At 35.0% G+C, this 18,363-nt stretch overlaps 1 protein-coding gene across 3 annotated transcripts in view; it reads right to left on the reverse strand.

Moving 5' to 3' along the window:
* The window catches only part of llgl1 (LLGL scribble cell polarity complex component 1), a 106,644-nt gene that overhangs the window by 40,963 nt on the left and 47,318 nt on the right, over positions 1-18,363 (reverse strand). For all 3 annotated transcript variants that reach the window (XM_062049886.1, XM_062049887.1, XM_062049885.1), the window contains 4 exons: positions 13,530-13,692; positions 8,493-8,628; positions 6,632-6,686; positions 6,223-6,377 (listed from right to left, as the gene is read on the reverse strand). In XM_062049886.1, coding sequence (XP_061905870.1) covers positions 6,223-6,377; positions 6,632-6,686; positions 8,493-8,628; positions 13,530-13,692 — 509 coding nt within the window. The remainder of the gene's footprint in view (positions 1-6,222; positions 6,378-6,631; positions 6,687-8,492; positions 8,629-13,529; positions 13,693-18,363) is intronic.

Below are 18,363 nucleotides of genomic sequence, written 5' to 3' on the forward strand. Positions count from 1 at the left end.
TATTATGCACCAATGAGGCTTACGGCAAACAAGGTTGCATTCAGGAACACTTGGAATTATCATTTTTTTGCACGTTCTATATTGCTGCGATGACATTTTTGGTTGATTTTATTCCCTATTATTTAATGCAGGGGTCACCAACCTTTTTGAACCAAGAGCTACTTCTTGGGTAGTGATTAATGCGAAGGGCTACCAGTTTGATACACACTTCAATAAATTGCCAGAAATAGCCAATTTGCTCAATTTAACTTTAACTCTATGTTATTATTAATAATTATTGATATTTACACTTAATTGAACAGTTTAAAAGAGGAGAAAACACTAAAAAAAGACAATTACATTTTGAAACATAGTTTATCTTCAATTTCGACTCTTTAAAATTCAAAATTCAACCGAAAAAAAGAAGAGAAAAACTAGCTAATTCGAATGTTTTTGAAAAAATTAAAAAAATAATTTATGGAACATCATTAGTAATTTTTCCTGATTAAGATTAATTTTAGAATTTTGATGACATGTTTTAAATAGGTTAAAATCCAATCTGCACTTTGTAAGAATATATAACAAATTGGACCAAACACAAATCATTATTTCTTCTAGATTTTCCAGAACAAAATTTTTAAAAGAAATTCAAAAGACTTTGAAATAAGATTTAAATTTAATTCTACAGATTTTCTAGATTTGCCAGAATAATTTTTTTGAATTTTAATCATAATAAGTTTGAAGAAATATTTCACAAATATTCTTCGTCGAAAAAACAGAAGCTAAAATGAAGAATTAAATTAAAATGTATTTATTATTCTTTACAATAAAAAAAATAAATTTACTTGAACATTGATTTAAATTGTCAGGAAAGAAGAGGAAGGAATTTAAAAGGTAAAAAGGTATATGTGTTTAAAAATCCTAAAATCATTTTTAAGGTTGTATTTTTTCTCTAAAATTGTCTTTCTGAAAGTTATAAGAAGCAAAGTAAAAAATTAAGGAAATTATTTAAACAAGTGAAGACCAAGTCTTTAAAATTTTTTCTTGGATTTTTAAATTCTATTTGAGTTTTGTCTCTCTTAGAATTAAAATGTCGGGCAAAGCGAGACCAGCTTGCTAGTAAATAAATACAATTTAAAAAATAGAGGCAGCTCACTGGTAAGTGCTGCTATTTGAGCTATTTTTAGAACAGGCCAGCGGGCTACTCGTCTGGTCCTTACAGGCTACCTGGTGCCCGCGGGCACCACGTTGGTGACCCCTGGTTTAATGCATTACTTAGTTACCATTTCATTTAAATAACTTCAATATATATTTTTTAACCAAATCCTATTGTTGATGTAGATGATCCATATCTGCTTTACAAAAGTGAATTGTGGGATATTTCTGTTTATGCCCTATTTGTATTTGACTTTATTGAATGGATATATTTGATGTTTGGCACAGGAGGCAATAGAACAAAGACAAATTAGAAGATAAGACGGAGAAACAACAACAAAAAAACCAACAACATCAGCAAATGCGATACAAATATATAAATATGAAACCAACAATTATAAAGAAGAACCAGTTAAATGGAGTAGATAGTAACACACAGAAATGACAATAAACATTGTTGCACTTCAAATGGAGAAATAAAAATACCAATAGAAATAGCAATTTTGATAATGAACAATGACAATAACTACATTACAATCGCTTCAAACGCAACAATAAATAAATGTAATGAAAACTTGAATGAAAAAAGAAGCACATAAAGGGGGGGAGGAGCGAGCTGTATTAACCTTACACATTGTTATGGTAAAAGTAGGTTAAGCTTCAACAGTGTGCCGTGTTTCAACCCACTTTCCCACAGGGTTGGTGGAAGAACATTAACCTCTTAAGGCCCGAGCTGTTTGTTTACATCAGGGGTGTCCAAACTTTTTCCACTGAGGGCCGCACACGGAAAAATTAAAGCATGTGGGGGCCATTTTGATATTTTTCATTTTCAAACCATAACAAAATATATGCATTTTTTGATTTATTTTACCTTTAGGGGTCCCGGGGACCATAAAGGGTCTCAGTCATTAAAATGTTAAAAATAAGTCAGATTATTATTTTTTTTAAATTATTTAGCGCTTACAGTAAATCTCTATATCAACTTCAAGTTGATATAAAGTAATACAAATTAAAAAAAATGTTTTATGGCTTTTCTGTCAAAAACAACTTAGTTTTTTTATAGTAAAACTGAAATATGCAGTATTTAGTAATTAGAGCCCTAAAAGATCAATAATGCACGACACCATTGATTTGAATTATTTCATATTTTTGAGTAATCACAGTGAAAAGATAAATAAAAAATCACTAAATATATTTGGGATCCAAAAGGTGCCCCACTCATAAAGTGATACATTTTTATTAGGTTTTTCTTTTACTTTCAACACTTAAGTTACAAGATCAACTTCAGATATATCTGTCCATTTTATGTTGGAACTATTATTTTGTTTGTTTTATGCGCTTTTGTCAAAGAAAACTTTGATGATTTTATATGGCTACTACACAATATATGCAATATTTACCACATAAAACATTTTAAAGTGAAATATTTAAAGTAATTGGAGACCTGAAAATAATTCATTATAACATGGATTTTTTGTCTTTTTTTTTTGAGCAATGGCAAAAAAAGAAAAATAAAGAAAGACAAAAAAAAAAAAAACAGCCTGCATGGCAGCTTTTGTGTCAACATTGCAACTTTTTCTCGTTAGATTTCCCCTCATTACACTTTCTTTAATGTTCTTTTTTATTTTTACAATATTATTTCCAGAATGTGTGGCGGGCGGGTAAACAATTAGCTGAGGGCCGCAAATGGCCCCCGGGCCGCACTTTGGACACCCCTGGTTTACATGCTTTTTTATTTCTCTTTGCTATTAGGGCTTATTGGACCCTAATTAGAATAAAAACTAAGAATCATATCTTGATATGATGTACTTAGTCCATAAGTACACAAATGTGTACTTCATGTGTAGTGACATGCTAACTTTTATTTTTACACTTTTTTTTTCCGAACTCCATTGTATGTTATACTCTTCTGACACCACCAGATGGCAGTATAAGTGTCCATATAAGTGGCCATAAGACCCCAATTCAGTAGTGTACACAATTTTGGAAATAAGAGCTAAAAGGTGCTGTCCACGCATGTGGCCACTAAGCCTTTAGAGGTTAATATATGTTTGATGAAACGTGATTGTATGTATGTACAGTATTTGTGTATGTTTGTACAGTGACCGTGTGTGTGTGCGTATGTACCTATGTATGTACACTATATTGCCAAAAGTATTTGGCCAGCCATCCAAATGATGAGAATCAGGTGTCCTAATCACTTGGCATGGAGACTGTTTCTACAAACATTTGTGAAAGAATGGGCCGCTTTCAGTGATTTCCAGCGTGGAACTGTCATAGGATGCCACCTGGGCAACAAATCCAGTCGTGAAATTTCCTCGCTCCTAAATATTCCAAAGTCAACTTTATTAGAAGAAAAGTGAAGAGTTTGGGAACAACAGCAACTCAGCCACCAAGTGGTAGGCCACGTAAACTGACAGAGAGGTCAGCATAGTGCAAAGACTTTCTGCACAGTCAGTTGCTACAGAGCTCCAAACTTCATGTGACCTTCCAATTAGCCCACGTACAGTACGCAGAGAGCTTCATGGAATGGGTTTCCATGGCCGTGCAGCTGCATCGAAGCCATACATCACCAAGTCCAATGCAAAGCGTGGCCACTAGACTCTAGAGCAGTGGAGACGCCTTCTCTGGACTGATGAGTCACACTTTTCCATCTGGCAATCTGATGGACCAGTCTGGGTTTGGAGGTTGCCAGGAGAACGCTACATTTCGTACTGCATTGTGCCGAGTGTCAAATTTGGTGGAGGAGGAATTATGGTGTGGGGTTGTTTTTCAAAAGTTGGGCTTGGCCCCTTAGTTCCAGTAAAAGGAACGTTGAATGCTCCAGGATACCAAAACATTTTGGACAATTCCATGCTCCCAACCTTGTGGGGACAGTTTGGAGCGGGCCCCTTCCTCTTCCAACATGACCGTGCACCAGTGCACAAAGCAAGGTCCATAAAGACATGGATGACAGAGTCTGGTGTGGATGAACTTGACTGGCCTGCGCAGAGTCCTGACCTGAACCCGATAGAACACATTTGGGATGAATTAGAAGGGAGACTGAGAGCCAGGCCTTCTCCACCGACATCAGTGTGTGGCCTCACCAATGCGCTTTTGGAAGAATGGTGGAAAAATTCCTATAAACACACTCGGCAACCTTGTGGACAGCCTTCCCAGAAGAGTTGAAGCTGTAATAGCTGCAAAAGGTGTCATATTGAACCCTATGGGTTAGGAATGGGATGGCACTTCAAGTTCATATGTGAGTCAAGGCAGGTGGCCAAATACTTTTGGCAATATAGTGTATGTATGAATGTGTGTATGAATACGCGTCTGTGTATATATATATATATATATATATATATATATATATATATATATTAGGGCTGCAACAACTAATCGATTAAATCGATTAAAATCGATTATAAAAATAGTTGGCGATTAATTTAATCATCGATTCGTTGGATCTATGCTATGCGCATGCGCAGAGGCATTTAAAAACTTTTTTTTTTAAATAATGATTTTATTTTTTAAATTTATTTATGAACCTTTATTTATAAACTGCAACATGTACAAACAGCTGAGAAACAATCAAAATAAGTATGGTGCCAGTATGCTGTTTTTTCCCCAATAAAATACTGAAAAGGATAGAAATGTAGTTTGTCTCTTTTATCCGATTGTTAATCGATTAATCAAAGTAATAATCGACAGATTAATCGATTATCAAATTAATCGTTAGTTGCAGCCCTAATAAATAAATAAATAAATATATATATATATATATATATATATATATATATATATATATATATATATATATATATATATATGTGTGTGAGAATTGATCGGTTAATGTGCAGTGGTACCTACTGCTGTGACCAGGTGAATCTACATAATGACCAGTGTTTCCCACACATTCATTTATTTGTGGCGGCCCGCCACGAAAGAATTAAGGCCGCCACAAATAGATTTTTTTTTTTTTAATTTAAATTTTTTTTTTTTTTTTTATGTCCTGTCCAGCTTCTCAGGCAAATCATATAGTTGATGTAGATGCCCATATAGGCTGTTCAGATTTACTTTACAAAAGAGAAGTGTAGGATCAAGATGTTTGGAGCTCTTTGTTCAGTGGATCAGATGTTTGATGAAGCTCTGTGTCTATCTACCACCACTACTGTTTTCTGTTTATTTGTTACTGACTGTGGCAGGACACCTCTGCCTCTGTTTCACTTTATGTTGCTGGTAAATAATATGCTTGTAGTAGTAGGCTAAAGTAAAATTATTTAGTATGCACTAATTAAAGGGGTGGAGCTTTAAGAGACATTTTAGCTTTTATATTTTATAAGATATATTTTTTGTAAGAACCACAATTAATAAATATATTTCAGTGAATAACTTATTGTTCAAATCTGTATATAAATATGTACATAAAGTGTTGTAATTATATTGTAAAATGGATGGATGGATGGACGTTTAAAACAAAACTGTTATTATTAATTAGTAAGTATACATTTTTTGAGCCTTTTTAGAGAAAATCCTATCATTGTAGTAAATTATGCAAATTACTCGATGATGTCATGGTGACCACGCCCCCACCGCCACAGGTATCTTGGCAGCTTATGGGAAACACTGAGGCCCACACTATATTGCTGGGAAGAAACCCGTACAAATGTATGAAAAAAGAGCAAAAAGATGTCATGCAATGTGACAACGACGCAATTTTGACACTAATTATTAATGATAATATTTTACAAAAACTTTGGACACCCCTGATCCAAAATATTAAAATATCTCGAAATAAAAAATGAAATAAAAATATAAACTAAGTAGTCATGTAAAAAATAAAATTGGAGCAGAATTTACGCAAATTCGACATCAAAGCATATCCAACACATATTTTCTGGACAACATGGAATGGTTTTATATGTAGATTAAAATCATCACAGGTCCTCTTTAAGTAACGGTTTGGGCACTGGTACTGTTTTTAAAGTACCAATTTGGTACTAGTAATGGTTAAAAGGTAAACGATACCCATCCCTATTTACGACTGCTTTTTGGAAAATCAAAGTTGAATCAAAAAGGTGGAAAAAGCCAACGTAATCATTAACTCACCTTTCTCTTGCTCAACATTGTGCACTGTAAAGAAGTCAATGACCCGGGACGTGAAGTCCAGGGTAACGTGCTCTTTATCCTGCTGGATGGTCAGACAGTGGCGGTCACCATAGCTGGCCCGGGGCATCCCTCCGCTGTACAACAACATTGGGGATCTGCAGGAGGGGGAACACAGAGGTGTGCGTCACATGACCCCCCATCTGGGATACCCAGAACATGCAATGCAGTTTGTCATTATTCTTCTGTATTGTCAATCATTGCACAGCTTCCTAAATTAATACTTTTCATTCAAGCCTTGATTACAATCCGGAAAAATGTCAAGATGTAAAATCAGCATAAATAGGGGAAAGGGGTCTAAATGAAAATGAATACGAAAAAAAACATTTGCAGTATAGAGCTTAACACTCACCCGGTCTCTGATGTCCGCCATAGGATTTTATTTATAGCTTTACAGGGAAAAGGACCTGAAAATGCAAACACATAAAATATTGCTACATTTCATAGAGAAAAATGAAGGACTCAATTAGAGATGTCCGATAATATCGGACTGCCGATATTGGGAATTTAAAATTTAAAAAAATATATATATATTTATATATATTTTTTATTATAAAGAAATACAATCATGTGTGCTTACGGACTGTATCCCTGCAGACTGTATTGATATATAATGTATATATTGTGTTTTTTATGTTGATTTTATAAAAAAACTAAAAAAAAAATGAAACATTTTTTTTTAAATTTTTTTATTTCTTGTGCAGCCCGGTACCAAGCCGCGGCCCGGTGGTTGGGGACCACTGATATATATAACATGTGTTAGTTATATAGTTTTAGTATATAAGTAGTACAAGTAAAAATGTACAAATAAAGCTGGAGAACTACAAAACTATTGTCTAGTTCAGAATATTACAAGGAAAAAGCCATAGAATGAAATGATAATATTAAGAGAAAACAGTATTTGTTCATAATGAAGTTGTAATATGGGAAAAAAGCTGCAATTTAAGAAGGTTAATGTTGCAAAATGACAAGTAATGTTATGATTGCTAAGTAATAAATATAATATTGGTCTTATTATGAGAATGCATGTTTAAAGTTGTGGCACTAAGACAAAAAATACATCGTATCACAGTAATATTGTCAATTATTAGTCATCAGTCATAATACAAAAAAATAAAGCAAATAAAATCTGAATATTTTGAGGAGAATTTTTTTTTTTTTGGTAGTATATCCATTATTACTACAGATGTCCGATAATATCGGCCTGCCGATATTATTGGCCGATAAATGCTTTAAAATGTAATATCAGAAATTATTGTTATCGGTTTCAAGAAGTAAAATTAATGACTTTTTAAAACGCAGCTGTACAGAGCAGTATATATCCGGTAAAACACGGACATAGGGCACACTTGCCAACCCTCCCGATTTTCCCGGGAGAATCCCGAATTTCAATGCCCCTCCCGACAATCTCCCGGGGCAACCATTCTCCCAAATTTCTCGCACTGCCTTTAGCGTCCTCTACGACCTGTCGTCACGTCCGCTTTTCCTCCATACAAACAGCGTGCCGGCCCAGTCACATAATATATGTGGCTTTCACACACACACAAGTGAATGCAAGCATACTTGGTCAACAGCCATACAGGTCACACTGAGGGTAGACATATAAACAACTTTAACACTGTTACAAATATGCGCCACACTGTGAACCCACACCAAACAAGAATGACAAACACATTTTGGGAGAACATCCGCACCGTAACACAACATAAACACAACGGAACAAATACCCAGAACCCCTTGCAGCACTAACTCTTCCGGGACGCTACAATATACACCCCCCGCACCACACCTCAACCCCACCCTTCCAACCTCCTCACGCTCTCTCAGGGAGAGCATGTCCCAAATTCCAAGCTGCTCTTTTGAGGCATGTTAAAAAAAATAATGCACTTTGTGACTTCAATAATAAATATGGCAGTGCCATGTTGGCATTTTTTTTCCATAACTTGAGTTGATTTATTTTGGAAAACCTTGTTACATTGTTTAATGCATCCAGCGGGGCATCACAACAAAATTAGGCATAATAATGTGACTGTATATATCGGTATCGGAATCGGTAATTAAGAGTTGGACAATATCGGAATATCGGCAAAAAAAGCCATTATCGGACATCTCTAGACTCAAAATAAAATGCGGACAATAGAAGGTATTCATCTTAGAGGCAGATGTTGCACATGTAAAACCATCCCTGACAAACGTGTGTGAGCATTTCTCACCATATGGGATGGCAGAGGACACCGGCTGCTGGTTGTTGGCGTTGCCGCTGGCAACAGCCCACACGGAATAGCCACCGTCGCTATGGGAACTCACAAACAAGTTCCCCGAACGCTCCCACACGAGGCTCTCCAGCTGCTGCAGGTGGGACATGTGAGCAAGTTATGTCGTGAGCAGAGCTTCATGCAAATTATCCATCCATCCATTTTCTACCGCTTGTCCCTATTGGGGTGGCGGGGGGGTGCTGGAGCCTATCTCAGCTGCATTCGGGCGGAAGGCGCAACTATCTTTTATTTCACAAGGGGTTGCATTCTCCCAAACAATAAAATACAGTAGTACCTCAACTTAAGAGTGTCCCAAACAATAAAATACAGTAGTACCTCAACTTAAGAGTGTCCTAAACAATAAAATACAGTGGTACCTCAACTTAAGAGTGTCCCAAACAATAAAATACAGTGGTACCTCAACTTAAGAGTGTCCCAAACAATAAAACACAGTGGTACCTCAACTTAAGAGTGTCCTAAACAATAAAATACAGTGGTACCTCAACTTAAGAGTGTCCCAAACAATAAAATACAGTGGTACCTCAACTTAAGAGTGTCCCAAACAATAAAACACAGTGGTACCTCAACTTGAGTGTCCCAAACAATAAAATACAGTGGTACCTCAACTTAAGAGTGTCCCAAACAATAAAATACAGTGGTACCTCAACTTAAGAGTGTCCCAAACAATAAAACACAGTGGTACCTCAACTTAAGAGTGTCCCAAACAATAAAATACAGTGGTACCTCAACTTAAGAGTGTCCCAAACAATAAAACACAGTGGTACCTCAACTTAAGAGTGTCCCAAACAATAAAACACAGTGGTACCTCAACTTAAGAGTGTCCCAAACAATAAAATACAGTGGTACCTCAACTTAAGAGTGTCCCAAACAATAAAACACAGTGGTACCTCAACTTAAGAGTGTCCCAAACAATAAAACACAGTGGTACCTCAACTTAAGAGTGTCCCAAACAATAAAACACAGTGGTACCTCAACTTAAGAGTGTCCCAAACAATAAAACACAGTGGTACCTCAACTTAAGAGTGTCCCAAACAATAAAATACAGTGGTACCTCAACTTAAGAGTGTCCCAAACAATAACATACAGTGGTACCTCAACTTAATAGTGTCCCAAACAATAAAACACAGTGGTACCTCAACTTAAGAGTGTCCCAAACAATAAAACACAGTGGTACCTCAACTTAAGAGTGTCCCAAACAATAAAACACAGTGGTACCTCAACTTAAGAGTGTCCCAAACAATAAAACACAGTGGTACCTCAACTTAAGAGTGTCCCAAACAATAAAATACAGTGGTACCTCAACTTAAGAGTGTCCCAAACAATAAAACACAGTGGTACCTCAACTTAAGAGTGTCCCAAACAATAAAACACAGTGGTACCTCAACTTAAGAGTGTCCCAAACAATAAAACACAGTGGTACCTCAACTTAAGAGTGTCCCAAACAATAAAATACAGTGGTACCTCAACTTAAGAGTGTCCCAAACAATAAAATACAGTGGTACCTCAACTTAAGAGTGTCCCAAACAATAAAATACAGTGGTACCTCAACTTAAGAGTGTCCCAAACAATAACATACAGTGGTACCTCAACTTAAGAGTGTCCCAAACAATAAAACACAGTGGTACCTCAACTTAAGAGTGTCCCAAACAATAAAACACAGTGGTACCTCAACTTAAGAGTGTCCCAAACAATAAAACACAGTGGTACCTCAACTTAAGAGTGTCCCAAACAATAAAACACAGTGGTACCTCAACTTAAGAGTGTCCCAAACAATAAAACACAGTGGTACTCAACTTAAGAGTGTCCCAAACAATAAAATACAGTGGTACCTCAACTTAAGAGTGTCCCAAACAATAAAACACAGTGGTACCTTCAACTTAAGAGTGTCCCAAACAATAAAACACAGTGGTACCTCAACTTAAGAGTGTCCCAAACAATAAAACACAGTGGTACCTCAACTTAAGAGTGTCCCAAACAATAAAACACAGTGGTACCTCAACTTAAGAGTGTCCCAAACAATAAAATACAGTGGTACCTCAACTTAAGAGTGTCCCAAACAATAAAACACAGTGGTACCTCAACTTAAGAGTGTCCCAAACAATAAAACACAGTGGTACCTCAACTTAAGAGTGTCCCAAACAATAAAATACAGTGGTACCTCAACTTAAGAGTGTCCCAAACAATAAAATACAGTGGTACCTCAACTTAAGAGTGTCCCAAACAATAAATAAAGTGGTACCTCAACTTAAGAGTGTCCCAAACAATAAAACACAGTGGTACCTCAACTTAAGAGTGTCCCAAACAATAAAATACAGTGGTACCTCAACTTAAGAGTGTCCCAAACAATAAAACACAGTGGTACCTCAACTTAAGAGTGTCCCAAACAATAAAATACAGTGGTACCTCAACTTAAGAGTGTCCCAAACAATAAAATACAGTGGTACCTCAACTTAAGAGTGTCCCAAACAATAAAACACAGTGGTACCTCAACTTAAGAGTGTCCCAAACAATAAAATACAGTGGTACCTCAACTTAAGAGTGTCACAAACAATAAAATACAGTGGTACCTCAACTTAAGAGTGTCCCAAACAATAAAATACAGTGGTACCTCAACTTAAGAGTGTCCCAAACAATAAAATACAGTGGTACCTCAACTTAAGAGTGTCCCAAACAATAAAACACAGTGGTACCTCAACTTAAGAGTGTCCCAAACAATAAAATACAGTGGTACCTCAACTTAAGAGTGTTATGAGATAAAAATAAAAAAATAAAGTGAGTATCACTAGAGTGGTTCCTAGTTCGATCCCCACCTTTTACCAACCACGTCACGTCCGTCGTGTCCTTGAGCGAGACACTTCACCCTTGCTCCTGATGGGTCGTGGTTAGGGCCTTGCATGGCAGCTCCCGCCATTAGTGTGTGAATGTGTGTGTGTGAATGGGTGAATGTGGAAATAGTGTCAAAGCGCTTTGAGTACCTTGAAGGTAGAAAAGCTCTATACAAGTATAACACATTTACCATAATGTTCAGTGTTAAAATAATAACTAAACAGCGAACATTTATCCATTAAATTATGGAGAAGATGCTGATGGTGTGTTTGACGGCGAAGCAGCTGGCAAGAAATAGTGTAGAAATTCACTCTGCCGTACATTACTTCATAAATCTACTGTAGTTGTTAGTAGTACATTCTATTTTATTGGCTGTATACCTGTATATGCGCACTAATGACTGAAAGAGCACGCACTTGGCGCGATGATGTCATGTTATCCATGGAAAAATGCATCTTTAGACCATATGATTTGCCTGAGCGGCTAGGAGACCCCGAGAGTAACAAGCTGTTGCCTTTCCATTAAGAACAATAAACTAGTTTTTAGTATAAGTTTGCTGGTTTCAAGAAATGTAATGCCGAGCGCATATCATTATGTCAAGATAATGGCACTAGCATTTACTTCATTTAAGAATATTTTTCAACATATTGAGCAAAAAGGTCTCTTTTTTTTTCTACCAAGAAAAGTGCACTTGTTATTAGTGAGAATATACTTATTTTAAGCTATTTTTGGGTTCATTGAAGTTAGCTAATTTGACTTGTTTTGGAAAGTCTTGACAAGCCAAATGTTCTTGTTCTATTGGCAGATAATTTTGCTTAGTTCAAATAAAATACCCCTCATTTTTGTATTACTTTTGAACACTGACTTTTTGCAGTGTAATAGTACATTCTATTTTATTGTTTTGATACATCATTTATTATCTTAAATTTAGCTTTTCTTTTTACACTGTGAAAACTGAAATCTAAGTAAGATGAAATATCTCAAATAAGGGTGATATTTGCTTATTTTCTGTCTGATAAGATCATTCTTCTCACTAAGCCGATTTTATGTTAGAGTGTTTTACTTGTTTTAAGTGTTTTGGTCCTAAATGCCGACCGCATCGATGATCGGGTGAAGTCCTTCGTCGCTCTGTCGATCGCTGGAACGCAGGTGAGCACGGGTGTTGATGAGCAGATGAGGGCTGGCTGGCGTAGGTGGATAGCTAATGTTTTTATCATAGCTCTGTGAGGTCCCGTAGCTAAGTTAGCTTCAATGGCGTCGTTAGCAACAGCATTGTTAAGCTTCGCCAAGCTGGAAAGCATTAACCGTGTAGTTACATGTCCATGGTTTAATAGTATTGTTGATCTTCTGTCTATCCTTCCAGTCAGGGGTTTATTTCTTTTGTTTCTATCTGCATTTAAGCCCGATGCTATCACGTTAGCTCCGTAGCTAAAGTGCTTCGCCGATGTATTGTCGTGGAGATAAAAGTCACTGTGAATGTCCATTTCGCGTTCTCGACTCTCATTTTCAAGAGGATATAGTATCCCAGGTGGTTTAAAATACAAATCTGTGATCCACAATAGAAAAAGGAAAGAGTGTGGAATCCAATGAGCCAGCTTGTACCTAAGTTACGGTCAGAGCGAAAAAAGATACGTCCTGCACTGCACTCTAGTCCTTCCCTCTCACGTTCCTCATCCACGAATCTTTCATCCTGGCTTAAATTAATGGGGTAATCGTCACTTTCTCGGTCCGAATCGCTCTCGCTGCTGGTGTAAACAACGGGAAATGTGAGGAGCCTTTCAACCTGTGACGTCACGCTACTTCCGGTACAGGCAAGGCTTTTTTTTATCAGCGAACTTTATCGTCGATGTTCTCTACTAAATCCTTTCAGCAAAAATATGGCAATATCGCGAAATGATCAAGTATGACGCATAGAATGGATCTGCTATCCCCGTTTAAATAAACAAATGTCATTTCAGTAGGCCTTTAAGAGCTCTGTCACGGAACCAATTAAGGTTGTAAGTTGAGGTGCTACTGTAGAACATTGTCATTGACGTAATTAAATGAAAAGTAGTTTGTGGTTTGGACAGAAAAACGTGAAAGTCTTATGGGAATATAACTGTATCTCAAAATAAACAGGAACAACACTTTTCGAGTTTGTCGTCATACCTGTTTGCCAAGAAAGAGTTGTTGTATTTGACGGCTGCTCACATCCCACAGCACCACCAGGCCACGGCTGTAGCCGATCAGCATCTTCCCTGCTTGCCGGGGATGCTCCTGAAGAGATTCCACAGGTCCTAACGATTTGCCACATCTGTAGTCTTCTGGCAGGCTGCACACATGGAATGTCTCCTTTGATAACAACATACTCTTATCTTGGATAACAACATACTCTTATCTCCCGCTACTTAGCGTGCATGTCTTATGAGGAAGTCAATATTTACTGCTCCAAAATAAATAGACAATTAAAGTCATCAGAAGATGGAAGATTACATGATCCAAGGGACTCAACTCCCACTGAACTGAAGCTAAGGTTATCATCTAATGTGCAGTCAAGAAAATATACCCCTCTCAAATCATTTTGGACAATGAGTGCAAGTTTTGTTACAAAATATGTATGGAACATTTGCAGAAACACAAAAGTGTTGATGTATGATTGAAGGCACACTAAGAAATGTGGCATCAACTCTGGCTGAGGCTGCTCCTGCAACTACAGCCATCCATTTTCTACTGCTTGTCCCTCTCGGGGTCGCAGAGGGTGCTGGAGCCTATCCCAGCTGCATTCGGGGTACACCCCTGGACAAGCGTCCACCTCATCGCAGGGCCCACACAGAATAGACAACACACTAAGGGCCGCTTAGGTCCAAAATAAGCAGGAGCCGAGCCAATGAGACATTCCTGTGAGGCAGCAGAGGAATGTGGAAGAGGACACACCCTCGAGATGTTGGAGGATTCCCTCAGCAGAGGACAGGGGAGCAACTGGGAGGAATCCACAGGGATGGAGGGTAGAAGGAATGAGGGAATGAAAAGAAAACAGACAGTTTGGTAATAAACAAGACAACAGCGCTGCTATCTGAGCTCTTTTCTGGACAGAAAATGAGATACGCACGCACTTTTATGTAAAATGATTACTTTTTAATGCAAAACGGTGACATTTGTCATATAAAATTCTGGCTTTTATCACAATATTGCCATTTTTGTTGTAAAATAGTGACATTTTGTGAGTAAAATTATGACTTTTGTCATAATTTTGCCATGTAAAATTCCGGTTATTATTAGAATATTGCCAACATTTTAAAGTTTTCTTGTAAAATTGTGAGTTTTGCCGAGTAAACTTACAACTCTTTTCATAAAATTGCCAACATTTTAAGCTTTTCTTGTAAAATTGCGACCGTTATTGAGTAAAATTCCAACTTTTATCATAATATTGCACAAATGTTCCGTTTTTCTTGTAAAATTTTGACTTGTGCTACGCCTTATTATAATACTGCCAAAATTGTAAGTTTTTCTTGTGAAATTGTGACCTTTTTCTTGTGAAATTCCAACTCATTTTTCACAACAATGGATGTCTATATTATTAATGTTGTAAATACAAATCTTTATATATCTAGAAAGGGTGGTCCTAAAGACGCACAGACTTTTTTTTTGGATGTAAAATGACTTTTTTTTAATGCAAAATGTTGACAGTTGTCATATAAAATTCTGGCTGTTATCACAATATTGCCATTTTTGTTGTTGTTGTAAAATAGTGACATTTTTTGAGTAAAATTATGGCTTTTGTCATAATTTTGCCAAGTAAAATTCCGATTATTATTATAATATTGCCAACATTTTAAAGTTTTCTTATAAAATTGTGACTTTTGTCGAGTAAACTTACAACTCTTTTCATAAAATTGCCAACATTTTAAGCTTTTCTTGTAAAATTGCGACCGTTATTGAGTAAAATTCCAACTTTTATCATAATATTGCACAAATGTTCAGTTTTTCTTGTAAAATTTTGACTTGTGCTACGCCTTATTATAATACTGCCAAAATTGTAAGTTTTTCTTGTGAAATTGTGACCTTTTTCTTGTGAAATTCCAACTCATTTTTCACAACAATGGATGTCTATATTATTAATGTTATAAATACAAATCATTATATATCTAGAAAGGGTGGTCCTAAAGAGGTACGCATGCATGCACTTTTTTTAAAATGTAAAATGGTGACATTTGTCATATAAAATTCTGGCTTTTATCACAATATTGCCATTTTTGTTGTTGTTGTGACATTTTGTGAGTAAATTTATGACATTTGTCATAATTTTGCCATGTAAAACTCTGGTTATTATTAGAATATTGCCAACATTTTAAAGTTTTCTTATAAAATTGTGACTTTTGTCGAGTAAACTTACAACTCTTTTCATAAAATTGCCAACATTTTAAGCTTTTCTTGTAAAGTTGCGACCGTTATTGAGTAAAATTGCAACTTTTATCATAATATTGCACAAATGTTCAGTTTTTCTTGTAAAATTTTGACTTGTGTTGAGTAAAATTACAACTTTTATTATAACACTGCCAAAATTGTAAGTTTTTCTTGTGAAATTCCAACTCATTTTTCACAACAATGGATGTCTATATTATTAATGTTGTAAATACAAATCTTTATATATCTAGAAAGGGTGGTCCTAAAGAGGTACGCACGAACGCACTTTTTTTTAATGTAAAATAATTACTTTTTAATGCAAAATGGTGACATTGGTCATATAAAATTCTGGCTTTTATGACAATATTGCCATTTTTGTTGTAAAATAGTGACATTTTGTGAGTAAAATTATGACTTTTGTCATAATTTTGCCATGTAAAATTCCGGTTATTATTAGAATATTGCCAACATTTTAAAGTTTTCTTGTAAAATTGTGACTTTTGTCGAGTAAACTTACAACTCTTTTCATAAAATTGCCAACATTTTAAGCTTTTCTTGTAAAATTGCAACCGTTATTGAGTAAAATTCAAACTTTTATCATAATATCGCAGAAATGTTCAGTTTTTCTTGTAAAATTTCGACTTGTGCTACGCCTTACTATAATTCTGCCAAAATTGTAAGTTTTTCTTGTGAAATTGTGACCTTTTTCTTGTGAAATTCCAACTCATTTTTCACAACAATGGATGTCTATATTATTAATGTTGTAAATACAAATCTTTATATATCTAGAAAGGGTGGTCCTAAAGAGGTACGCAAGCATGCACTTTTTTTTTAATGTAAAATGGTGACATTTGTCATATAAAATTCTGGCTTTTATCACAATATTGCCATTTTTGTTGTAAAATAGTGACATTTTGTGAGTAAAATTATGACTTTTGTCATAATTTTGCCATGTAAAATTCCGGTTATTATTAGAATATTGCCAACATTTTAAAGTTTTCTTGTAAAATTGTGACTTTTGTCGAGTAAACTTACAACTCTTTTCATAAAGTTGCCAACATTTTAAGCTTTTCTTGTAAAATTGCAACCGTTATTGAGTAAAATTCCAACTTTTATCATAGTATTGCACAAATGTTCAGTTTTTCTTGTAAAATTTTGACTTGTGCTACGCCTTACTATAATACTGCCAAAATTGTAAGTTTTTCTTGTGAAATTGTGACCTTTTTCTTGTGAAATTCCAACTCATTTTTCACAACAATGGATGTCTATATTATTAATGTTGTAAATACACTTTTTTTTAAATGTAAAATGGTGACATTTGTCATATAAAATTCTGGCTTTTATCACAATATTGCCATTTTTGTTGTTGTAAAATAGTGTAATTTTTGGAGTAAATTTATGACATTTGTCATAATTTTGCCATGTAAAATTCCGGTTATTATTATAATATTGCCAACATTTTAAAGTTTTCTTATAAAATTGTGACTTTTGTCGAGTAAACTTACAACTCTTTTCATAAAATTGCCAACATTTTAAGCTTTTCTTGTAAAATTGCGACCGTTATTGAGTAAAATTGCAACTTTTATCATAATATCGCACAAATGTTCAGTTTTTCTTGTAAAATTTTGACTTGTGCTACGCCTTATTATAATACTGCCAAAATTTTAAGTTTTGCTTGTGAAATTGTGACTTTTTTCTTGTGAAATTCCATCTCATTTTTCACAACAATGGATGTCTATATTATTAATGTTGTAAATACACTTTTTTTAAAATGTAAAATAGTGACATTTGTCATATAAAATTCTGTCTTTTATCACAATATTGCCAATTTTGTTGTTGTAAAATAGTGAAATGTTTTGAGTAAAATTATGACTTTTGTCATAATTTTGCCATGTAAAATTCCGATTATTATTATAATATTGCCAAAATTTTAAAGTTGTCTTATCAAATTGTGACTTTTGTCGAGTAAACTTACAACTCTTTTCATAAAATTGCCAACATTTTAAGCTTTTCTTGTAAAATTGCAACCGTTATTGAGTAAAATTCCAACTTTTATCATAATATCGCAGAAATGTTCAGTTTTTCTTGTACAATTTTGACTTGTGCTACGCCTTATTATAATTCTGCCAAAATTGTAAGTTTTTCTTGTGAAATTGTGACCTTTTTCTTGTGACATTCCAACTCATTTTTCACAACAATGGATGTCTATATTATTAATGTTGTAAATACAAATCTTTATATATCTAGAAAGGGTGGTCCTAAAGAGGTAGGCACGCATGCACTTTTTTTTTAATGTAAAATTATTATTTTTTAATGCAAAATGTTGACATTTGTCATATAAAATTCTGGCTTTTATCACAATATTGCCATTTTGTTGTTGTTGTAAAATAGTGTCATTTTTGGAGTAAATTTATGACATTTGTCATAATTTTGCCATGTAAAATTCCGATTATTATTAGAATATAGACAACATTTTAAAGTTTTCTTATAAAATTGTGACTTTTGTCGAGTAAACTTACAACTCTTTTCATAAAATTGCCAACATTTTAAGCATTTCTTGTAAAATTGCGACCGTTATTGAGTAAAATTGCAACTTTTA

Source organism: Entelurus aequoreus, linkage group LG06 (assembly GCF_033978785.1).
Source record: "Entelurus aequoreus isolate RoL-2023_Sb linkage group LG06, RoL_Eaeq_v1.1, whole genome shotgun sequence".
NCBI lineage: Eukaryota > Metazoa > Chordata > Actinopteri > Syngnathiformes > Syngnathidae > Entelurus > Entelurus aequoreus.